We start from the raw sequence: 25,620 nt of genomic DNA, 5'->3' as shown, positions 1-25,620 counted from the left end.
GTGTATTAAGTCATGATTTATTTGTGTTTCTCGCATACAAAAACAATAGCACCCCTCATCAGTCACAGTAGTCTGCATTACAATCAAAGAACATGTTGCTTGTAACATGGTTGGTTAAATAACAGTCGGACTGATGAAAACTCATCAAGTGCTACACAAGTCTCACAGCATCAATTGCAGTCATTCTCCAATGACTTCTTAAATCATAACAGCAAATGTAACATTAGTCAAGTAACAAATACTTCCGTGATTGCTTTTTTCATTAGTAACATTTCTGAGGTGTCTTAAGAGCTCAAGTCATCAAAACTGTTCCAAGGTTTGACACTTGTTTGTAAGAGTGCGGTAAAAATGTCAGATATAAAGGAGGCTGCATTTTTCAAAATTATTTCAAAGCTAAGCAATGGCACTATATTTTCTTTTACGGATTAGTACTTTTTTGGAATTTTTGCCCATCGTTCACAATCATCATGAAGACGGATGTATTTTTTTTAATGCATTCTAACTCGTAAATAAACGTCCTTTATTCCGCCCTTAAAACATCCAAAAAGCGCCACAAATATTCAATTTACATTTCCTTATTTGAATAATAACCAAGTATTAGTGTAATTGTTATTTCAAGCGCTAAAGCTGACAAACTATATAGTGATCCAATGTTGACATCATCGAGTGGTCAGCTGCTTCCTTGTTAAACTTTATTCGAGATCATAAATCATGCCTCTCACCTGGATAGTAGAAGGACGAGGATGTAATCTGACATGATAGCGAGAACGACCGAAAAGACGCTTGGTTCCACCTACCATTTCTTAAAAAATGTATGAGTAATTCTTCATCTAAATGGGAATATATGAACATCCCAGCAGTTGGCATCCTAATGACAGCAGACATTGTACAGTAAGTGATGTTTTATTATGTTTGTTGGCTCTCATGAGGTCTCCAGTGAGTAGTAATTAGTGATGATGTTTAAAAAAAGCGAACGTTGTGATGTGTTTGTAAAATTAATGCGCACCGTATGCTTAAAATGAGCAAAATACGTAAATATTAAATGTTACTATAAATGTGCCTTTATAGGCAGAATAGAGCGGTGTCCATTGGCGCCATTGTACACACACACACACACACCCACACACCCACACATACATACATATCTGTGTGTGTATATATCTCCATCGTCTTGCCTTTCATTATGATTGTGAATAATGGGCTAAATTCCCCCCAAAAAGTGCAGTTCCCCTTTAAAATTAATCAGAAAATTCCTGGTCTTTCAAATGTATGCATAATACACAGAAGGTTGTGTTTATAGTATTCAGTACTACTAACAAACAGTGATCACATCTAAATAATGCTCTTCATACATCCCATGGAGCCATAAATAAATATCGCAAAACATCCATCCATTTTCTACCACTTGTCCCTCAAAACTCAAAATACAAAAAAGCAACATGTTTTTCCTCTGTTAATAAATTGTTGTACAGTACATTCACACAAATGATTTACAGTAAAACATTTTGATGCACTACTTTGTAGAGTGCTAGAAGCACCAACTAAGAATGGTTAGAAAATCACGAGCATCCTTTTTTTTTTTATCAATACAGTTAAATATTTTTTACTCAAAAGGGGAGTTTTATGTGTCCCAAAACACCAATAAACAACACACATTCCTTTCTCACGAGGGCAAGTATGATGCACACAATATTCACATGGTGTATATATATATGTAAATATAAGGCAATCTTAACATGTTAGTGCACTAATCGATCTTTGACAATATGGATCACTGACCACACCCAGTTCAGTCTCTTCGCAGTTGTCATCCATATTATGGATTTATTGCAGGCACAAAAGTGCGTGGTCCCTGAAAAGTGATCATCAGATACTACTTTGATGGATATTTTATAAAATAGGTTTCTTCATAAGTTGGCAAGGAATGAAAAACTGTTGGCGGTAGTAGCACATCCCCTACAAGGTCATCTATTGCATTTGAACAGCTAGGAGGGATACTTTAATAAATATATATTAAATAATTTCCTGTTTTCCAATAGGTTGTGTCACCAAGTGCTGAATGCTACATTTTTACCTCCCTTCCCTTCTCTTCTCTTCTCTTCCCTTCTCTTTGCTTTTCTTTCCCTTCTCTTCTCTTCCTTTCAGAGTCCTCTAATGTATTCTATTTTTTTTTAAATATCACTACCCTTGGTAAATGAGTAGGAAAAACCTCCCTGGTTTTGGTTTAAACTCAATATTATAAACTCATTTAACTTGTAGACTCACAGCTTAATGAATGACCGATTCCAACTTCCTGGTTCCTGTTATCTGTACTGCTGGTGAAATTTGCGTAGTTCCTCCCATAAGAACAAGGAGAGAATGGTGTGAGGACCGATCCGGAAATAAGAGGCTTCCAAACCTTTGTAGAGTCCCATCAGCCCCTCCTTCGTCAGTGTCTTAGAAAAGCAGTCAACAAATCCTTTATACAGCAGCCCCTGAAAGATGAGCAGGGATTAAGGGAATATTTAGTTTGGATATTATGTGTTTTGATTCATGTGGACACATATGGAAAAAAGACAATTACCTAACAAGATCATTACAATTCTTTCCAAGACATTCTGAACAGCATTCAGTTTTGCGAAAACAAACTGGGGAATAATATTCTGTAGGGCAGGGGTCACCAACCTTTTTGAAACCAAGAGCTACTTCGTGGGTACTGATTAATGCGAAGGGCTACCAGTTTCCATCCATCCGTTTTCTACCGCTTATTCCCTTTGGGGTCGTGGGGGGCGCTGGAGCCTATCTCAGCTACAATTGGGCGGAAGGCAGGTACACCTGGACAAGTCGCCACCTCATCGCAGGGGCTACCAGTTTGATACACACTTAAATAAATTGCTAGAAATAGCCAATTTGCTCAATTTACCTTTAGCTCTGTTATTAATAATTAATGATATTTATCTTTGTGGAAACACTGATCATCTTAATGATTTCTCACAATAAATATATATATAGAAACAGATAAATATCAATATGCAACACTTTATTTTTATATTTTCTCTAAGTGCACATTTTTCAAATTGAACATTTTCAAATGATCACTTCTAAGACAGTCTTGTGAAATCACAATATCCCATTTTAACTAGCTAGCCACTAACATGTTTTAACAAATCATGAATTACTTTGCACCATGTTTGTACAAATAATAACTCATGTAAAATACAAAAGTTAACTCTCAATTTTTAAATAAATCATGTCACACTTTGAACTGGACACCAAATCTGTTATCTGTTTCTTTGTCAGTTAGTGAAGACCAAGTCTTTAAAATATTTTCTTGGATTTTCAAATTCTATTTGAGTTTTGTCTCTCTTAGAATTAAAAATGTCGAGCAAAGCGAGACCAGCTTGCTAGTAAATAAAAAACATTTAAAAAATAAAAGCAGCTCACTGGTAAGTGCTGCTATTTGAGCTATTTTTAGAACAGGCCAGCGGGCTACTCATCTGGTCCTTACGGGCTACCTGGTGCCCGCGGGCACCGCGTTGGTGACCCCTGCTCTAGGGATATGGCAATCGATCGATGGTGGAAAAGTATATAAGCGCTGTTGCCAATTAATGTCTTTCAATGTAGATCACAAACGCCGGTCCCTTCTGGCTGACACTATTCTTGTTGCCTTATTTGTATTTGACTTTATTAAATGTTTGGGTATAATTTTATTAAACAAAACCATGTTTATTTTAGGTAATATATACATTTATCAGAGCTGTTATCTATTGTATGGAGGAATGTAGGTAATCATAAAAACCGGCACCAAATGTTATTTAAAAAGTATCGATTTTGAATCGAGAATCGGTCTGAATCGAGGCTAGATTCTGAATCGAATCTTTACCCCCAAGAATCAAATTGAATCCAATCGTGTGGTGCCCAAAGATTCACAGTCCTAGGAATAACCCTATTAAACACTTGGTACTCTTTCGGATGCAACATCAGTGACCCCTAGCCTCACACATGTGGAGGAGTGAACAAAATCCCCCATTACATAATAAACAGCTGTCCCAATAAACACTTTCCCACCCTGAACACATTTCAATAAATTGTCCATTGAAAAGACAGTGGCTATACTGTAAGTCAGTCAGTATTTGCTTGTACGCGTGACTTCTGGCGCCAAGTTGCCAGCACACATACAAACAAACATACATACATACGTACACATACAATGCATTCATGCTCTGACCTATAATTAACCACAGTTTAAGCTTGTAGCCGATGGCAACACCAGTGTTTACACACAAACCACAGACGTCTACAAATACGCTATGAGCGGCTTCTCTGTCATGAATACACCCATTTCATCTGCAACACGTGACACGTCATTCATCTTACCGTGCAACTTCCGAGAAGAGGTGCAATTGGGGAGTTTAACCAATGTGTTCTGGTAAAATATGTCTCTAAACTTAACACTGTTACACTAATCCTCACCACTATGGCAAAAATAGACTATCTTCCAAATATCGTTATAACTGAAGTACTAGAGGAAAAAAATGGCTAAACACGCACGCACGCACGCACGCACGCACGCACGCACGCACGCACTATGGCGTCACATTAGTGCCAAAAATCAGAGCGCATAAAAACTGTTATCTGCTCAGAGCCAATCAGAAAGGAGGGGCCGTCAAAGCATACCCGCCCCCAAAGTGCCAAAAAGAAACATGACAGCGCGAGGAGAGATGCCAGGGGTACACAGAGAGCGCACAGACCGAGACGGCGCGCGCGCAGAAAGGCACCACACGCGCGCAGAAAGGCACCATGCGCGCGCAAAATGGCACCACGCGCGCGCAAAAGGGTGTCGCGCGCGCGCACGAAGTGGAGAATCAGCGTGCGATAACAGTTTTTATGCGCTCGGATTTTTGGCACTAATGTGACGCCATAACGCACGCACGCGCACACACACACACACGCGCGCACGCACGCACGCACACACACACACACACACACACACACACACACACACACACACACACACACACACACACACACACACACACACACACACACACACACACACACACACACACACACACACACACACACACACACACACACACACACACACACACACACACACACACACACACACAGGCGGTGGAGCTTGGTCGGTAGAGCGGCCGTGCCAGCAACTTGAAGGTTCCAGGTTCAATACCCGCTTCCGCCATCGTAGTCACTGCCATTGTCTTCGGGCAAGATACTTTACCCACCTGCTCCCAGTGCCACCCGCACTGGTTTAAATGTAACTTAGATAATGAGTTCCACTATGTAAAACGCTTTGAGTCATTAGAAAAAAGCGCTGTATAAATATTAATTCACGACACGTCACACTGGGCAGGACGACACAAGAAGCAAACGGCTAAAGCTTCAATGTAAAGTAGGGGTGATCGACCCAGATGTCTATACTATTGATACATAGTACACTATCATTGTATAAACAATACTAAAATGAATAGATTGATACTTCTCTTTTTATTGTTATTATTACAAAATCTTTCTTGGTCATTTTGTTATGGTTTACAAACTCAGGAAGTAAGTCTCTGGATACAGGAAGGCTTTGAAGACAAAAACCAAATGATTTAAATGGGAGCCAATAGTATTTTATTATTTTGTTTAATTATTGTACGCTAGCCACATAATTAATATATATATATATATATATATAAATATATATATATATATATATATATATATATATATATATATATATATATTTAGCATTCAATACCAAACATTTAAAACATATACTAATACTGTATGTTCTGCAAATTCTAAATTCTAATAAAATAAGCTTTGTAAAAATGTGTCATTGTGTTTACTTTAGTTACTTGCGATGAAACATGAGTAGTTCTTTCATCTATAGTCAAAAAATCGGATCAAGATCGGAGGCCAAAAATGGTGACCTGGACATCCCCATTTTGTTATGATGCCAACACATACGGGTATTGGCAAAGCTAACTAAAGAACCGGAAATTGAACATATGGCATAGAAAAAGCGCCTGGCTGCTCTGTAGAACATGAGCAATACGATCAAATAAGTACAAATGCCCAGATTAATTTTACAAAGTTAATGTAAACCTACACCAATTATTATACACTCACTAATTCCCATAGTATCTACGAAGGCCAGTAGTTGACAGTATTGCATTCCAAACATACTTTGACTTTCAGTTTACAGTAATTATATGATAGACAATGCAACAGCGGTTTTCATACACGCCCGTTTTGGGCGAACATTTTTAGTAGGATTAAACACATGGTGTTTTTTCGTATATTGGTTATGCCTCTGAGATCGAATCAAAGTCAATGAGAGTCCATGTTCCCAAAGTATCACCACACTGCTACACCTAGCCCCTGCCCCTCTTCAATAAAGGAAAAAGCCATCTTAAATGTTCATTCATCCATTTCATTCATCTATAATGTGTATTTTGCATTGTTTTCTGCATGTAAAAGTATAATTATTCTCTATAACAGTGTTTTTCAACATTTTTTGAGCCAAGGCGCTTTTTTTTCATTGAAAAAAATCCAGAGGCACACCACCAGCAGAAATCATTAAAAACTTAATTCAGTAGACAACAAAAAGTCGTTGTCGCAATTGTTGGATATGGATTTAAACCATAACAAACCATGCATCACTATAGTTCTTGTCTCAAAGTAGGTGTACTGTCACGACCTGTCACATCACACCCTGACTTATTTTGAGTTTTTTGCTGTTTTCCTGTGCGCATAGTTTTAGTTCTTGTCTTGCGCTCCTATTTTGGTGGCTTTTCCTGTTTTGTTGGTATTTTCCTGTTGCAGTTTCATGTCTTCCATTGAGCGATATTGCCCGCATCTGCTTTGTTTTAGCAATCAAGAATATTTAAGTTGTTGCTATCTTTTTTTGTGAGGACATTGTTGATTGTCATGTCATGTTCGAATGTACTTTGTGGACGCCGTCTCTGCTCCACACGCTGTAAGTCTTTGCTGTCGTCCAGCATTCTGTTTTTGTTTACTTTGTACTTTACAGCACCAACACTCAACTACGGCACATTATTTGCTGATTATAATTACTGGTTTGCAAAAAATACTTTTAACCCAAATAGGTGAAACTGCATAATCTCCCACACTACTCTATAAAAAGTGTTCTCTGTAAACATTTTGACTTGAAATTGGATTTACATGATTTCCTACAGGACAGACTCTTTGGAACACACAGCAAAAACCAAGGCATCCCTGTGTATGTATGGCAGGTAAACTTCGATTCATCCATCCATTTCCTACCGCGTATCCCTCAATACAATAATTAAAATCCTGCTTGTACTGGTAAAGGTTTTATGATGGTGACAGTTTGACACTTATTAATTCCATTGGAAAATAGTTACGGGATCAGGTCCACCACAATAGATTGTCTTCAACTTCGGAGGTTCCACTGTACTTGACAGAACATATAGAAAGGCACGGGTTGGTCAGCCTCACCTTGCCCTGATGATCCACCGGCTGGTTGTAGAGCCGTGTGCCAACCACATCAAAAGGTGTCATTGCCAGCACCACCACCACGCTGCTGATCATGCCCGCGCTCAGCGCAACAAACCAGCTGTCCTTTGGAAACACCTTAGGAAGCAGAAACACCATTAAATGCAGGGGAAAAGAGGCAGGGTCACACACACACACACACACACACACACACACACACACACACACACACACACACACACACACACACACACACACACACACACACACACACACACACACACACACACACACACACACACACACACACACGCTGTATATGTTTAGACTGGAAGTATAAACTAGTGGAAGCAATATTTGACACGTGTTCATTGGAAGTAAGCTGTTTAATTATTAATCAGGTATGGTTATTTTCATTACAGAAAGAATGTGAGTACCTGGGAGGAGACGATTTAAACCAGTCAGACCAGCTTCAAAAAGAGGTAAAGTAATAAGACTCGGGAAGGTAATTTAGGTGCATTTTCTGACCCCAAAGCTACAGTTAAAATCCCGTTGTGGAAACTCCGCGACTGCAGTTATGTAAGCTCCATGTTTTGGGCCAGGAGGTGGAGGGAGGCCACTGAAAGGTGTCAGATGACTGTTCACTGCCTGCAGCTTTGTGTGTTGTACAATAAACGCTTCCAGTCAAATGTAAATTAGCTCCGCTCGAGCCAAAAACTACAACTTTGCCCCCAAAAACGCCATAGCTAGCTTTTGATGATTTGTGTTGACATAAACAAAGAGGAAAACCGTCAATATTCCAACCTGAAGATCAACCACCAGCTCTTTGGCAGAGGAGAAAGTTGATAGCTGAGCACCTGAGCCCACGCAGACCCTTGGTACGGCGGCACTGGAGCCCCTCCACAGTCCCATAAGGCCGTACTCCTTGTAGATGGCCGCCATGGCATGGGTCATCCCCTTCGGAGAAACACGTTAGGAAAAGTCTTGATAGTTTGATTCCTAGGGGGTTTAATTCCATGTTTTCTACCTGGTGTTTGTACTGATGTCCTACAGCAATGGAGGAGGTGGACTGGCTCTGCAGATGAGTTTTTATCTGTCATTGAGAACAAGCGTGTTAATTAAAGATGAAGTATAATCAAGTCAGGTGACTAAACACTGCTTACCAGATAAAGAGGGCTGCCAATTACAGCTCCCATCACTCCTGACGCAGCGCCAGCAAAGACGGTCTTCACCCCACTGACCCTTCCATCCGTGTGGATGTAACCAGAAGACTCGATGATGGCGTACGAGCCGAGGCGGACTCCGTTCATAAAAAACTGGTACATCAATCCAGGCACCAAGCCTTTCTGTAACCCGGCCAGGCCGTCCACTTTACCGATGGTGTAGAAAGCGTGGAAGACATTACGGTAGTAAACCTGGTAGGTCCCCCGACTCTTCAGCTCACCCTGAAGCTGCATGCGGGTCTTGACCACCTCCAGCGGGTTGGTCACCAGACACGCTCCGCACGCCGCCACGCCGCTTAACAGGAAGTCCATGACGAGATACCGGCACGACGGAGCCGCTTCTAGTTGACAGTGCCGACCTTCATGGAAGACCGCGGCGTGCTCTCGCCTCCCACTGGCACTGAGAGGACGGAAACTCAATACAGCGCATGCGCTTCAGCAGGCGTCACCGAGAGGGGTGATGGCTTCAGGGACTCCTCCGCAAATCGTAAATCTAATAGACGAATAATTAAACGACTCTTGACTTTAATATTATTCGCTATTATTTTAGGAGGTAATAACTAAACCCACTGTATGCTGATTAATACACTAACCTTTTGTAATTTTTCGCCTGTTTTGCTCCATCCATGTTGTGCGTTCTACTGCGTGCTGCACTCAGAATGTTTTGTATTCACTTTTGAAAAACACAAATATTTAGGAAAAAAAAAAATATATATATGTCAGGTGAAAGTTGCTCAAACGAATTTACGAATACATATCATGCCGGCAACACGGGTTGTCCTGAAAGTAAACAGACGTCTGTCACGAGACTGGCGTCATGACGTCATTGCGCAAGTTTGAGGCACCTAATCTCAGCCAATTAAAAAACTGTCCGTTGGCGAGCCTAAATGTAGTGGTTTTCAAAGAGCCGTCCCTCAGTCAATTCACTGTAAAACAGATTTTTGGGGGTGTCTTTTTGTGGAGATTTTCTGCTCAACCAAATTGTGGGTATAAATAGATAGATAGATAGATAGATAGATAGAAAGTTATTGATTCCTAAAGGAGAGTTCCCTGAGGAAAATTTAAATTCCAGCAGCAGTGTACAGAATTGAGATAGAATTTAAAAAGTAAACAATGGAGGTACAAATGGAAATAAAATCGAAAATATAACAATAAGAATAAAAAATAAAAAGTAACAACAAGAGTAAGACTATAACAGTAAAAAATAAGAATATAACAAGAGAAACTAGGCAGTAGTGACCATGTTTTGAAAATAAAAAAAATGAAGAAAAACGGTAATACTGTCGATTATATGAAAGATGTATATTCTATCACAGGGGACTGTAAAATTAATCCAGTTTGTCTTTGCTGTAACAGAAGTTAGCCTCGGCAGGTCTGAAAAATATGCTTTTCTTAATTTTTCCCTGAAGTCTTCTGGTGTCTGATATGGCTATTTATATTTGGTTGTCTATGTCTCCTCTACATGTTTTGATATATCTTGCGGTGTACCCCAGGGGGTGTGGGGGTTCTGGGACCAAAACTGGTCAACTTATGACATCCATTACGTCAATGTTATTAGCAGATAGCACTAGTATGTCTGCCTGAGGAAAACAAACAGGAAATAATACAAATCTTTACAGCAGAAATTAAAATATTGAAAGATGTGCAGGTTTAACAAAAACACACTATATCCTTGAACAAGTACAACCTATATATTGTTGTTCGGAAAAAGTTATATATAGGTATTCACACACAATTAGACGGCATAAGCATTGACTAAGTATAAAAAACCTCTGGTATTATTCTACATTTTAAAAATGCTTGAAATCACACCATCCATCAATTTTCTACCATTTGTCCCTCTTGGGGTTGCGACGGTGACTGGAGCCTATCCCAGTTGCAATAACATCTAGTATAAAGTGGCAAGGAATATAGGATGGATGGAACTTAAAAGATACAACAAAATACAATTTTCAGTACAAACTCGTCCAAGAACAGACATACAGTTACAAGGTGGACAGAACAGGAACACCGATCGGGGCGCCAGATAAGTAGTGCCCTGTAAAAAATGTAGGAAAGTGGTAAACATGGGTCCCAAATCCCAAACTAAACAACAGGTGTGTGTCCATAAGAGACAGGGAAGCAGTTTGAAGTGTATTCGCTGCACTGTCCTTTTGGGAGAATCTCGAAGAAAAAACCTTGCTAGGTCGCTTGCAGCCAGTGAAAAAAATCTAGATTAGAATGTTTGTGTTTGACCGAGTGAAAACATATTTTAACTTTTCACTCAAATTGTCTATTTTTGGTCCTCAGGTTCATCATACTTTGCCATGCAGAGCAAACGACTTCTCCAAGATGTTGTCCAGTTTGTGATTTAGTCCAAAATCACAAAAGTCTGAGTGCCCACAGCTCTGCCCATCCTTCAATCATTTGTGGCAGTTTTAGGGTACATTGAGAGGCTGCCAGCATCTTCCAATTTGTCGATACAACACGTACTCCAATTAACAGATCTCCTGTTATCATGATTCCGAATAGGTAGATATCTTCAATGTCCTCGACTGAAGGGTCGCCAGGCACGCGACACTCCATTCCTCCTAAGAGTGTGTCGAGTGTCCGGCAACAACCGTCCCGTCAGGACAGGCAGGTTGCCTCAAACCCAAGCTTTTTGCCGAGAAGAGCTTGTCAATTTCGTTGAGAGGTACAAACCCCGTTTCCATATGAGTTGGGAAATTGTGTTAGATGTAAATATAAACGGAATACAATGATTTGCAAATCCTTTTCAACCCATATTCAATTGAATGCACTACAAAGACAAGATATTTGATGTTCAAACTCATAAACTTTATTTTTTTTTTGCAAATAATAATTGACTTACAATTTCATGGCTGCAACACGTGCCAAAGTAGTTGGGGAAAGGGCATGTTCACCACTGTGTTACATGGCCTTTTCTTTTAACAACACTCAATAAATGTTTGGGAACTGAGGAGACACATTTTTGAAGCTTTTCAGGTGGAATTCTTTCCCATTCTTGCTTGATGTACAGCTTAGGTTGTTCAACAGTCCGTTGTGCTATTTTAGGCTTCATAATGCGCCACACATTTTCAATGGGAGACAGGCCTGGACTACAGGCAGGCCAGTCTAGTACCCGCACTCTTTTACTATGAAGCCACGTTGATGTAACACGTGGCTTGGCATTGTCTTGCTGAAATAAGCAGGGGTGTCCATGGTAACGTTGCTTGGATGGCAACATATGTTGCTCCAAAACCTGTATGTACCATTCAGCATTAATGGCGCCTTCACAGATGTGTAAGTTACCCATGTCTTGAGCACTAATACACCACCATACCATCACAGATGCTAGCTTTTCAACTTTGCGCCTATAATAATCCGGATGGTTATTTTCCTCTTTGGCCCGGAGGACACAACGTCCACAGTTTCCAAAAACAATTTGAAATTTGGACTCGTCAGACCGCAGAACACTTTTCCAGTTTGTATCAGTCCATCTTAGATGAGCTCAGGCCCAGCGAAGCCGACGGCGTTTCTGGGTGTTGTTGATAAACGGTTTTCGCCTTGCATAGGAGAGTTTTAACTTGCACTTACAGATGTAGCGACCAACTGTAGTTACTGACAGTGGGTTTCTGAAGTGTTCCTGAGCCCATGTGGTGATATCATTTACACACCGATGTCGCTTGTTGATGCAGTACAGCCTGAGGGATCGAAGGTCACGGGCTTAGCTGCTTACGTGCATTGATTTCTCCAGATTCTCTGAACCCTTTGATGATATTACGGACCGTAGATGGTGAAATCCCTAAATTCCTTGCAATAGCTCCTTGAGAAAGGTTTTTCTTAAACTGTTCAACAATTTGCTCACGCATTTGTTGACAAAGTGGTGACCCTCGCCCCATCCTTGTTTGTGAATGACTGAGCATTTCATGGAATCTACTTTTATTGCCAATCATGGCACCCACCTGTTCCCAATTTGCCTGTTCACCTGTGGGATGTTCCAAATAAGTGTTTGATGAGCATTCCTCAACTTTATCAGTATTTATTGCCACCTTTCCCAACTTCTTTGTCACGTGTTGCTGGCATCAAATTCTAAAGTTAATGATTATTTGCAAAAGTTTATCAGTTTGAACATCAAATATGTTGTCTTTGTAGCATATTCAACTGAATATGGGTTGAAAATTATTTGCAAATCATTGTATTCTGTTTATATTTACATGTAACACAATTACCCAACTCATATCAAGAAAAAACTAAGAAGCAAGCAGGAGAGATGAAGAGAAGGAACGTGTCTGCCCTCGATGAGTGCCAGAGAGAAATTCAACAATATTGTGTAAGGCAAACACATGCTGCACCAAAAATCAATGAACACTCCTTACTGTTCTCTAAATTAAATTATGGAATAGACTGTGTGAAAAACTTTACCAATGTACTAAAATAAGTCAGTGTAAGAAGCATATGCAAATATAACAAAGAAAAGCTATACTGAAGCACAATGTTCTGTGTACTCCATTTGGACAAAGTGCAATCCTTTGAAAATCACTTACAGCACATGTAATTGAGGAGACTTGGCAGTTTGTTGAAATTGCCTGTGACACTTTAATAGGATTTTTTTTGTTTTACCTTGCACACCATTAATTAAACAACAAGCCTGTCCGCTATTCTGGCACCATCAAACTGTTAGCAGCACACGCATACAATTGGACAAGCTTTATCTTTTAATTGTGCCTTTTAAAATGAAACTATAATAACAATGATCATTTTTTGATTACATAATTATATATGTATGTTTTAATGTGGTAGTAGTTTGCAGTCTCTTGTTTATTTTTTTTACAGAAGCTTAATCAGGTAACTAAAAATTTACATACACCTCTACATATGACCAAGTACAATTTTACTGCAAGCAGCAAATATAAACATATATCTTAATTGTGGCCAATGAGTATGCACACAGATAAATGGCATGGTTACAGATATCTATTTTGTCGATGACCATCAGACAACATGCCCTCCTCGGTAGGTGGGTTTGGTCTCTGACACTGAGCTGGATTAGACTGCAATGTAGAATCGGATTCACCTCTACCCTTTTTAATAGGATTTGTGATACTTTTTTTTATGGGCCCACGTTGTTGGATACTATAGGGAAAGTAACTCAGAACAAGCCAAACATGCATGAATGTGGTTTTTTTCTCCAATTGAGGTGTTTAGAATTTGCATTTGTAATGTTTACAAATAGTTTATGATCCATTTCACTCACACATCATAATTTCAAAACAACTCTTAGTCATGTGTTTGCTTTAAATGGTTATTAAATGATACCCACACGTCGAGTCAATTACTTTCTAATAAGCAAACAGTCCTTGGTCCAAGTCACACTAATAGCTTCTGTCAAGTGGCTCCTTGTTAAACCCTAACCAGCAAATGAAGCAGCAGGCTGGATTTCAGTTGCACTGTAAAGCTCTACCTGATTATTCTTCCTTTCACTACGTCGCAAGAGGGCAAGGGGTAGAGAGGGTCTAGAAATTAGAGCGGTTCAAGACTAGTTCTACTTGTTGTGGTGGTTCGAGGAACATGGAGCAACGGGAAGAATGATAAATCGGATGCCTCCTGGGTGGATTTGATTTATTGCCAACAAGTCATCATTTGACTCCAGTAAGGTAAATACAATATTTAATCCAAAACATATTGCATATTTATTTAATGCAGATGTGACTTTAAATGTTGAGACAAACTGGACAGTGAAATATTTAATTGCATTTTGTAAAGCAAATTAAGAAAAAACAAGCATAATTTTATTGTAGTATTAACATTTCTCTATATTTAATATAATAGTTTAAATAAACCATTATTGTATCTTATAATATTACTAAAATATTAGTATAAATACTCAACACATAATTACAAAATGATTCTGAATGGATAACAGGATGAGTTAGGTTTAAAAGCTAACACCCGAATGTAGGGTAATTGTCAACGAGGTCAGTCATCTGTAAATTACAGGTATCAACAGTCAGTGTTAATTGGATTATGCAGAATCAAGGAGGCTCCTGCAGTATCACTTGCCGCAGCATGTGTTCCAGGTCAAGGCGTTTACACCCCCGGAAGCCTTAACTTGGCAATCCACTTTTCCTGGCCTATTTTCCCACCTGCTGCAGAATATCACACAGAGTTTTCAGTTAAGCAGGGAGAAAATGCAACATGTGCAACTTTTAGTGTTTGAACAGCAGGGTGCAGCATAGCAGTTCCTTGTTTTAAGAATCTCCTTTTCTTTTATGTTCTTTGTGATGGCAGATTACATACAGGGCACACTCTGGCCACAACAAGTTTGTATATGGTTTTAGGATAATCTAATACAGTTTTTTTCCAATTGCTTACACACTAAATTTTACATTTTCACACAGTTAACAAAGTCTACACACAGTAAACAAAACCACTGTGCAGATTAGCCTAATATTAGGCATAGACTCTGCTTCACAGTTTTTGAAAAAAAATTACACACAATGCTTTACACACAACTTCCCATCTTGCACACATATAAGGATTATGATACACACATTTACACTCTTTACACACACACTAGGATTGTGATACACACATCTTTACACTTTACTCAAAGTTAAGGATTGTGAAGTTACTTCCTGGTCAATCCAAAGGGCTGGCTTGCCAAGGACCACACAATTGAACATATTGGATAATCACATCCACCAGGTGTGAAGACACACAGGTGATACATTGAAAATACAGCTTTCAAGTGGGTGCTAAATGTAAAAAGGAACAGGTGAGTTCACCTGTGTTTTGCAAAAATGGACATAATCAGAATGCAGTTTTTTCCAATTGCTTACACACTCAATTTTAAATGTTCACACAGTTAACAAAGTCTACACACAGTAAGCAAAACCACTGTGCAGATTAGCCTAATATTAGGCATAGACTCTGCTTCACAGTTGTTGCGAAATATTACACACAGTGCTTTACACACACCTTCCCATCTTGCACATGTGATGTGGATGGGATACTATGGCCTGATCCAGTTAGACGGGCAGGTGATGATTAGAAACAGTAACTGAGGCTTTTGAGTACGTTCTTTCATAGCGCTGCTGTTGCCTAAGTCTGCACATGCTGTAATATTTATTTATCTCCAGATTTTTTTTCTAACCCTTTTATGAGTCTCAGATTTTAATTTGTACTGCATGTCATTGTTGACTACTGTGATATGTTTACCTGACTTTGGTAAAAATAAATGTTTGCAGTTTGCAGCATCATTGTTGAGCACTTCTTGAAAAGATTACAGGATATTTTCACTTTCTCGTTAGGTCCTTCAAAGTAAACAATTACGATTGCTATGGAATTGCCAATATATTTTGTCAAGTTACAGTAATCATTCATCACATATGCTAAAAAGGTCGTGCAAAATGCCCCAAACATGTGATTTCTTATAGTAAAATAGTTTTTTTTTTTACACATGTGTTTTGTATTTATCACTGTTCTGGGCAACTCACTCCAATAGTGTCTTATCATTTGAAGTCTGTGTGAGTGAGATGAAAATAAAACTACAATTTTACAAATGCCTGCTTTATTTTTATGAATGGGCATATGTTTTGACAGAAGTGTGTCATTTTGCAAATAATCTAGGAATTAAGAAAATTGAATGTGATGTTTGGAAAAGTGTGTATATCTTTTAAAAAAAAGACACACAGGTAGTAAAATTGTGTGTAAGCAAATGGAAAAAAACTGTATATTGCAGTTGTTGATTAACATTGAGGTAAGAGAGCGGTATTAATGAATATAAGTGTGTGAATGTGAGTGTGAATGGTTGTCTGCCTGTGTTTGCCCTGTGATGAGGTGGCGACATATCAAGGGTGTACGCCGCCTTCTGCCCGAGTGCAGCTGGGATATGCTCCAGTCCCGAGAGGGACTAGCGGTAGAAAATGAATGGATGAAGGAATATGTGTATTATGGTAGTTGCATGTAGTTTGGAATGGCATATACTGTGCTCATTATGTTGATATGTGTTTGTACCCCGAGAGGGACAAGCGGTAGAAAATGGATGAATGGATGTTTACCTTTTACGGCAAAATACAGTTCTATAACTAGAAAATATGTGAACTTTGATGCAAAGGGTCTCAACTGGTGTCAACTTGGCACGGACATTTGCACGTGGTTATGAAGTTGCAACCCATTTTTGTTGATGTTAAACCAAGCAAAACTGTTTTAAATAGCCAGTCCTATTTTAAATTTTATGATCAAAGTGCATTTCAGAACATACTATCAAGTAGACATGGATTTAAGTAAAATTTAATATACAAATTTCACAGAATAAGACCACAAATAAAGATATTGATTTTATATATGTGCATCGATTACAGTATATACCAAGGAAGATAGCTGATATTATACTTTTAAAAAAAAGAAAAAAAACAAGTCTATTGATTATTATAATGCATCGTTTACCGCTCTATCAACAGAGCTGAGGGTTCTAGGTTCGATCTCCGCTTCTGCCATCCTAGTCACAGCTGTTGTGTCCTTGGGCAAGACACTTCACTCATTTGTTCCTAGTACCACCCACACTGGTTTAAAAATGTAACTTAGATAATGGGTTTCACTATGTAAACCGCTTTGAGTCACTAGAGAAAAGCGCTATATAAATGTAATTCACATAGACAGACTGTTGCACCCACAATGAGTCCGGGGGTCCTGAAAAACTAGTTGAGTCTCACTACCTTAATTGTGTGAGTGCAAGAACGAGCCATAAAGACCAGGAACAAGATCAAGAAAGAGTGAAGGCATTTCAAAACTAATTATAAACACTAAGGCAATAGCATTATTATAGTACATGCTGGTCCTAAGGTTGTAAGTTCACGGTTCCAGAACCAACTGAATGAGACAATTCAAGCTCCCAGAATAAAGAGATTGGATAGAGCAGGCCATTTAGCCACCCTTAAACTGAAAAGACAAGCTGGGATAGCTGGGATTTTAAGAAATATCACATAACAGACAATAGTAGAAGAAATACCACGGTGCACAGGCGTCTTCATTTGGTCTTGATTTGTTGTTGCAGACAAAAGTTGGGATCATGGATATCGGTGGTTTGGAGACAGTGGTGGCCAATTCGGCTTACGTGTCGGCCCGAGGAAGTGTTGACGGTGCAGCAGCTGCCGCTCTACGCGACAAGAAGATGCGGGCCAAGCTGAAACTCCCACATATCAGAGATTGTGAGCACATGAAAGCGTCAGCAGGCGCCGTCTTTGACAGCATGTGTGTTAAACAGCCCATCGGCAAGCGACTGTTCCAACAGTTTCTGGAGAGCGACGCCACCCACAAGACCGCTGGGGAGCTGTGGAAAGACATCGAAGACTATGTCATATGCCAAGAAAAGGACCGAGCTCAGAAGGCCCAAAAGATAGTCAATAAATACTATGAGTCGGCATCAAAGACTTTCTGCAGCTTCTTAGAAGAGAAGGCTGTCTCGCGAGTAAAGGAGGACTGCAAGAATGTGCACGGCGACTTGTTTAAAGAAAGCGAGAAACAGCTCCTCCAACACCTGGAGAAGAAGGCCTTGGACGGCTTCAAGGAGAGCATGTACTTCCTGCGTTTTGTTCAGTTCAAGTGTTTGGAGAGCCAGCCCGTTGACGAGGAGTGGTTCATGGACTTCAGGGTCCTCGGCAAGGGGGGTTTCGGGGAAGTGTATGCTTGTCAGGCTAAAGCGACAGGGAAAATGTACGCCAATAAAAAGCTGGATAAAAAGAGGCTGAAGAAACGCAAGGGCTATGAGGTAAAGCTCTGGCGTACACGATAAGCTTATTATGATAAACGCCGAACAGGAAATAAGGAGGGTACAGGGTTAGTTTTTTACGTTGACGACTCAGTGCAAAGAAGCTTGGTAGTCTCTTAAAGACTCCAGAAAGAAGCTCAGCACACTCCAGCTTGTCGCTTCTAAAAGCACGGGATAATGAACATGTTTCTAGGTTGATACATCATTGACAAAGGTTTACTCTACTGTATTTACAAGTCCGCTAGAATAATTACTAAAACAAAATCATGTCAACAAAGTCCCTAATCGATCCATATATTTTCTATAGCACCTAACAAGATCCTATCCAAGCTGACGGACGGTGAAATGTGGACACATCTTTGGGAGGGCAGAGCTGAGAATGTCTATTCCTGATTTTCCCATACTAACCCTGTCCTTAACCGTGTTTAGGGCGCAATCGTGGAGAAGCGCATCCTTGCAAAAGTCCACAGTCGCTTCATCGTGACGCTGGCCTACGCCTTCCAGACCAAGACTGACCTCTGTCTAGTTATGACCATCATGAATGGTGGGGATCTCAGGTGCTTTATACAAACTCTGACCACAGCTTTACACTCTAAATGATGAAGGTACTGTAGGTTGTACATTGGTTTCGGTAGTTACTTCTCCTGTCTCCCAGCCTCCGCTAATTACCTAAAGTGTAGATAAACCCTACAGCTAATATACACACTAGGCTGTCTGGTGCGTCATTCTATAAGTCAGACAGTAAGAGTCCTTAAGAGGCTAAAGACGTCTTTGAACCAATCTTCATTTAGTCGATTTAAACGCCTCATCATGTCTTTCATCCCGCCACAGGTTTCATATGTACAACGTGGATGAAAAAAACCCGGGTTTCAATGAGAAAAGGGCATGTTTCTACACAGCTCAGGTAATCTGTGGGCTGGAACACCTTCACCAGCACAGGATTATCTACAGAGACCTGAAGCCAGAGAATGTACTGCTGGATGATGCAGGTGAAATATATCTCCTGGTTTGTGCTAATATGTCTGCAGAAAGCCAATGACACGACACCCAAAACCACTGTTAGTGTTCAATCACATATTTCACCATGACTCGGGATGGGTGCCGACTTCACTACTTTTATAGGTACCGATCGAATTATGTCAGTACTATCAGGTACCCTAATTTGTCATCACATCCGGTTGCAGGGGTTGAAGCACTTGGCGGGCAAACAAGTATTCAAGCACTCAGGGAAGACTCAGCCCGACTGCCTGAAAGTAATGTTACAATTTCCCATGCTGACAAAGCAAGAAAAAGGCGCCGGGAAGTAAAGAAAGGCTCTACTTTTGAAAATGTGCCAGCTCGATGCTAATTTATATTGGATATGGCAAAGACATGCTACCGATTAGCAATATAAATTTTACATGACCATTTCAACACCTCCAAATTTGGTAATAAAAACTACAACTAAGATGCACGTTACAATCAAGCAGCAAGTGTGTAATAAATACAATACTTACAGTATAAACAATTTGTAGGGCTCATCAAAAAGACACGACTGGCCCATTTAGATTGATAGTAAAGGCTATTTCCTGACTACGACTACACACCGAGGACAAACTGAAATCAACGCTGTGATATCTTACTTATTCCACTGAAAAAAGAGAAACAGATCTTCAGTTTTGTTGGCAGTGTGGCAACATCCTGACACGTTCAATGTGTCATTATAACTCCGTAGCCGTGCAAAACTGTCCTCGGTGCCATGGTCTATAGACTGTACACTGCTGCCATCTAATGTCTTAGAATTGCAACTGCATGCAAAGTGTACTATATAATACTTGCAAAGGAGACTCAGATGTTTAAGAAAACACAATGTAACAACTGGACAGCACAGCTATCGTCATCAGCTCACTTTTAAATGTTAAAAGATAACAATAAAAAAATGTTTTAAACAATTAACATTTATTACGACATGAACAAACACATAAGTAACGAAGATTGTTGAGTACCAGGTACTGAAAATTGGTATTGTATCTGTTCAAATGTTAATACCTATCTCTGACCACGACTATCTTTATTTAAATGAAACATAGCAGCTAAAAAGTAAGCAAAGCAAAGCACGATATACACTATAAACAACAATGACACAGAATTTGGGTGCAATATTCAAGTTTTAGAGTTATTTGTAGAGTGGATTATTGTACAGTTATATAACTGTACTGTGTAAATACACTGATCTTCACTGAGTTCCTCATACTTTCCTTTTGTACACAGTATTGGTTGAGCCAATGGGTGTTGGCAAACATATCCTTTTTATGCTGACAATGAGAAACTACCGGCTACAGTCCTTAGTGAAAAGTTAAAAGAGCTTGGCCTTGTCAAGTTAAAAGACCTTTAGCACCACTTATTAAAATAGTTTGTATGTAGACTGTGTGGACTATGTGTAAATGAGAGAAAATCCCAAATTAATTCAAACATTTGCACCCAATTCTTGTTAGGGATGTACAATGTATTATTTAACCCTGGGAAAAGGACGGTTTACAATATGTTTAAGCACATATTGGGTTTATGCAAGGCCGCCCCTCCCTATAAGCTGATCACGAGCTGTGCATAGGGCCCTGGGATATGTGGGATGCCCCGTTTTGTGTGAAGACTCACACAATATACAATGTCAATTAATGAATGACAAGCACTTCATATTATATTTTACTTCAAACGTATTCATAGCCCCTTCCTTCTGATGAGAATATAATGGCAAATTTACCCCAACATTTCAGTGTTTTTGTGGCGTGCTGCATAAGTGGTCTTGTAAGGTTACTCTACCACATGGGTGTCAAACTCTGGCCCGCGGGCCAAATTTGGCCCACGGGCCAAATTACACGGCGGGCCAAATTTGGCCCGCCGTGTAATTTCACTTGGCCATTGAGGCGATATCAAATTAACACCAAAGCTAGCACCCGCCGATTATATATTGCGGAGGTGCCGCGGTAACATCGCATTCACCGCTAATTCTAATACTTTCCAACCCTCCCGGGAGTCTTCCAAACTTCAGCGCCCCTCCCGAAAATCGTCACGTCTGTTTTTCAGCCAGTCCAACGAGTGCTGGCCCAGTCACATAACATGTGCGGCTTCTGCACGCACACACAATTGAATGCAACGCATAATTCATCAACAGCAATACAGGTTACTGGCTCCCTCAGTGTAACCTGTATCGCTGTTGATGAAGTATGCGTTGCATTCACTCGTGTGTACGTACAGAATCCGCACATATCTTGTGACTGGGTCTGAACAATGTTAGAATGGATGAAAAGCGGACGTGACGATAGCTCATAGAGTACGTTAAAGGCAGTGCATTTAAGGCACGCCCCAAAGACTGTGGTCCGGGTGGACGAGATTTAATGACTGATGAACACCTTCGTTCGATAATGAAGGTTGCCTCAGCTCAAAGCCTGAGCCCCGACATTAATGAACTAGCATCCAAGTAAAGATGCCAGGTATCTGGCTTGGGCACATCAGATTAGATCAGTGTGTTGCAAACTGAGCAGTTTAAAGTCCTGAATGGTTGTTTTATTCATTGTTATTTTATTTTCAAATTTATTAGCCTGTGGAAAAAGTTAATGTTGATATTTACCTCAGAAGGCTGCAAATAGAAAAGAGGCATTCAATTTTTATTTAAATTGTATTTGATATGTCATTGATATTTTTTTATTATTATTTGAAACTCGATTTTGCATGTCACTATGAAGTTAAAAGGTTAATTTGTTCAACCTTGGTCCGCGGCTTTGTTCAGTTTTAAATTTTGGCCCACTCTGTATTTGAGTTTGACACCCCTGCTCTACCAGGTTCAATGCCAAGTTGGAGGTGTCTCAGGAAAGCAATATTTTAATTATGTTGGATTTGTTATTTTGCACTGAAAACAAAAATACAAAAAATATTTGTTTTAGTACCAAGTAAATGTTTTATATAACAACAATTATTTTGTAATGGGAGGTTGGGCCATCAAATAAAATTCTTCTTAGCCAGGGGTGGGAGGCCTTGAGTGTTTGTAAACTTCTGACCACAACTGTAGTATCATAGCTGTGTCAATAACGCTGGGAGTCTAGTGTGAAATTTGACACTTTACATACATCTCTGTTGTGTTGTAAGCAATGGATACTCCCCCAAAGTATTTGATATGTCACACCTCTAATTATCCTAATGTGGAATGCTACATTGCTGAGTTTCGTGTGAAAGGCAAAGGCGGATAGATTACGGTCATTTTATGGGGTCTTTGTGTAAGAGAGGCCACACACCAACACACATAAGCAAAATATTTCCATAAAGAAACTTCTCATTACCCACTATGGACAAAACCTATTAAACCGCATTGTGTCTTATCACTTTGTAGGACATGTCCGCCTGTCAGACTTAGGCTTGGCTGTTGAACTTCCACCAGGAAAAGACACTACTACTGGCTATGCAGGAACTCCAGGTAAGTGGGATGTCTTGAATAGGACTTGGGTCTTAGAATAGGTGTATTTACTCAACAGTATTATGTCTTTGAATACAGGTTTCATGGCTCCAGAGCTGCTCCAGAAGAAAGAATATGACTACACTGTAGATTATTTCACTCTGGGGGTTACTTTGTTTGAGATGATTGCAGCCAAAGGACCCTTCAGAGTACGAGGAGAGATGGTACAAAACAGACATTTTGCATAATAAAGTGCCATCAAATGACAAATTCACTAATTGTGTCTTTCTTTCAGGTCGAAAATGACGAGGTGGCTCGCAGAATCTTGAATGACCCGGCTCCGTACACGCCCAACTTTAGCAAAGAGTGTAAAGATATTTGTGAAGGCTTGATGGAAAAGGATCCGGGGAAACGCCTCGGGTTCAAGAACAACGAGTGCGCCGAACTCAAGAAGTGCCCCTTCTTTAAAGACATCAACTGGGGCCGTCTGGAAGCTGGTGAGATGTTTGCACACAATCATGAACACAATAAAGTCCTGCAGAGCTAAAACAGGAGTCGCTTGCGCTAAAGATCAGTATGTTTGCCTTATCTGTGAAGATAATAAACTCATTAAGTTCAGCTACCAGATAGGCACACAACATATGAACTCAATGACCATTGCATCAATAACACAAATTTAACTTAACTGCACTGTATCATACAGAGTGATGGATTTAATATGTTGACCTGTTACTTATAAATAAGGTAAGCAAAATATCAATAATAATGTTTTTCATTCGAGTCATTGTACTTTAGGGGAACACACGTCATACTGAGACATTGTCCTTTGGTAAGCACAATGTAGTGCAGATGTGCACCTCTGCAAACAGCATTAACAAATATATTCTTAATCAATGCTACTCTATATCACCTAATCGAGGGTCTGTTTACAGGTGTGTTCACACAAACAAAGGCATTAATACCAACAAATCATCAATTTCCTATATGTATCAACCACAGGTATGCTGCCGCCTCCATTTGTCCCTGATCCCAAGGCGGTCTACGCCAAAGATATCGACGACGTGGGCGCCTTCAGCACGATCAAAGGCGTGGTCATGGATAACAAGGACACAGAGTTCTTTACCGACTTCGCCTCGGGCAACGTTCCAATCCCATGGCAAGAGGAGATGATCGAGACAGGCGTGTTCGGAGAGCTCAATATATGGGCTGAGAACGGAAAGCTGCCGAATGACCTTGACCCAAACTATGTGGAAGCCAAAAGTGGAGGCTGTGTGCTCCTTTAAATGTATGGAGGAGAACCAAATCAACATTATTCAGATTAGAAAGACTTAACTAATTAAAAGGGCCATGAATCTTAAATTAATTAATATGAAAATCAAAATATGAAAATTTTATTTGGTAATCGACACCCCCGCCAGGACCTCCTTCACACACACCCCACCAAGGAAAAACAAGGCCAGGACTTGAATAGAAACAGGGCAGGAAGAGATGAAACAGCTGATCTCACAATATTTATACTAAAGTGTTTATTACAGATGGCTTTCTTGTGTGTGTACACTATCACAGATAAAAAACCAAAGAGCAAATTAGTATTCATAACCATTCATTCATCCATCTTCTTCCGCTTATCCGAAGTCGGGTTGCGGGGGTAGCAGCCTGAGCAGAGAAGCTCAGACTTCCGTCTCCCCAGCTACTTCGTCCAGCTCTTCCCGAGGGATCCCAAGGCGTTCCCAGGCCAGCTGGGAGACATAATCTCTCCACTGTGTCCTGGGTCTTCCCCGTGGTGACCTACCGGTTCGACGTGCCCTAAGCACCTCCTTTCGGCTTAGCTCATTTTTCACGACGACTGACCAATACAGGATCTGCATCACTGCAGTCGCTGCACCGATCCGCCTGTCAATCTCACAATCCACTCTTTCCTCACTCGTGAACAAGACCCCCAGGATCTCCTCCCCAACCCGGAGATGGCACTCCATCCTTTTCTAGGCATTATTATTTTTGTGAAAACAGAATTGTTCACACAGCTTTTTAAAATTGTGCACATGGACCTAATAAAATGTTAAGTATATAGTGTAGTACTGTATAGTTTAACTGCAATGATGTTGTACATATATGTACAGTACTGTGTATTGGTTTGTTATAATGTATCACGTAACATTATGTACAAAATATATATGAAGTCAAATACATTTATGCAGCGCTTTTTTTCTCTAGAGACTCAAAGTGCTGAAACCAATTATTTAAATTTTAAAACTACATGTAAACCAGTCTGGGTGGCACTGGTAGCAAAGTGTTAAAGTGTCTTGCCCAAGGACACAACAGTATTGAATAGACCTTGGAACCCTCAAGTTGCTGGCATGGCCTCTATAAAATCTGAGCCACGCCGCCACCATTTATGATTCTTAAGCAGAAACGACGACATTTGATGCATGTGTGCACTGAACTTTACAGAATGTGTTTAATAGCATGAATATAATTGTTTTGCCTGATGCAAATACCATAGCTAGAACTGCAATTAATAAAATCTTGCAATGCAATGATGTACTGGCTGCTTTATTGCTTTAAAATGTATGTGCAAGACGAGTGTGACTAAAATTAAGGATTGCAAATACATCACTTCACAGACACATGGCAGAATGTAGAATTATGTGTAAAACTGACCCAGCCCAATATAAACATAAAACCTTTACTTGCAGTTTGTACTATTTTTCTTCAACCAGGTCTCTTCTACTACCAAATATCTGGCAACA

The 25,620-nt window shown here is 39.9% G+C and overlaps 2 protein-coding genes across 2 annotated transcripts; one reads left to right on the top strand and one right to left on the bottom strand.

Annotated features, from left to right (window-relative positions):
* On the bottom strand, positions 1 to 9,683 carry slc25a35 (solute carrier family 25 member 35). Its single transcript, XM_061962266.1, has 5 exons — positions 8,634 to 9,683; positions 8,498 to 8,563; positions 8,275 to 8,427; positions 7,474 to 7,608; positions 1 to 2,474 (listed from the first exon to the last, which is right to left on the bottom strand). Exons 1-5 carry the CDS (start codon positions 9,003 to 9,005, stop codon positions 2,304 to 2,306), a joined length of 897 nt encoding a protein of 298 aa, XP_061818250.1. The 5' UTR covers positions 9,006 to 9,683; the 3' UTR covers positions 1 to 2,303.
* Positions 9,684 to 14,093: 4,410 nt separating this feature from the next.
* On the top strand, positions 14,094 to 25,399 carry grk1b (G protein-coupled receptor kinase 1 b). Its single transcript, XM_061962267.1, has 8 exons — positions 14,094 to 14,329; positions 17,731 to 18,444; positions 18,874 to 19,001; positions 19,276 to 19,433; positions 22,808 to 22,891; positions 22,970 to 23,094; positions 23,166 to 23,367; positions 23,870 to 25,399. Exons 2-8 carry the CDS (start codon positions 17,746 to 17,748, stop codon positions 24,151 to 24,153), a joined length of 1,680 nt encoding a protein of 559 aa, XP_061818251.1. The 5' UTR covers positions 14,094 to 14,329; positions 17,731 to 17,745; the 3' UTR covers positions 24,154 to 25,399.
* The last annotated feature ends 221 nt before the right edge of the window (positions 25,400 to 25,620 follow it).

This window comes from Nerophis lumbriciformis, linkage group LG09 (genome assembly GCF_033978685.3).
Source record: "Nerophis lumbriciformis linkage group LG09, RoL_Nlum_v2.1, whole genome shotgun sequence".
NCBI classification, from domain to species: Eukaryota; Metazoa; Chordata; class Actinopteri; order Syngnathiformes; family Syngnathidae; genus Nerophis; species Nerophis lumbriciformis.
The sequence above is the reverse complement of the archived record's forward strand: the minus strand, read 5'-3'. Positions and strand labels throughout refer to the sequence as shown.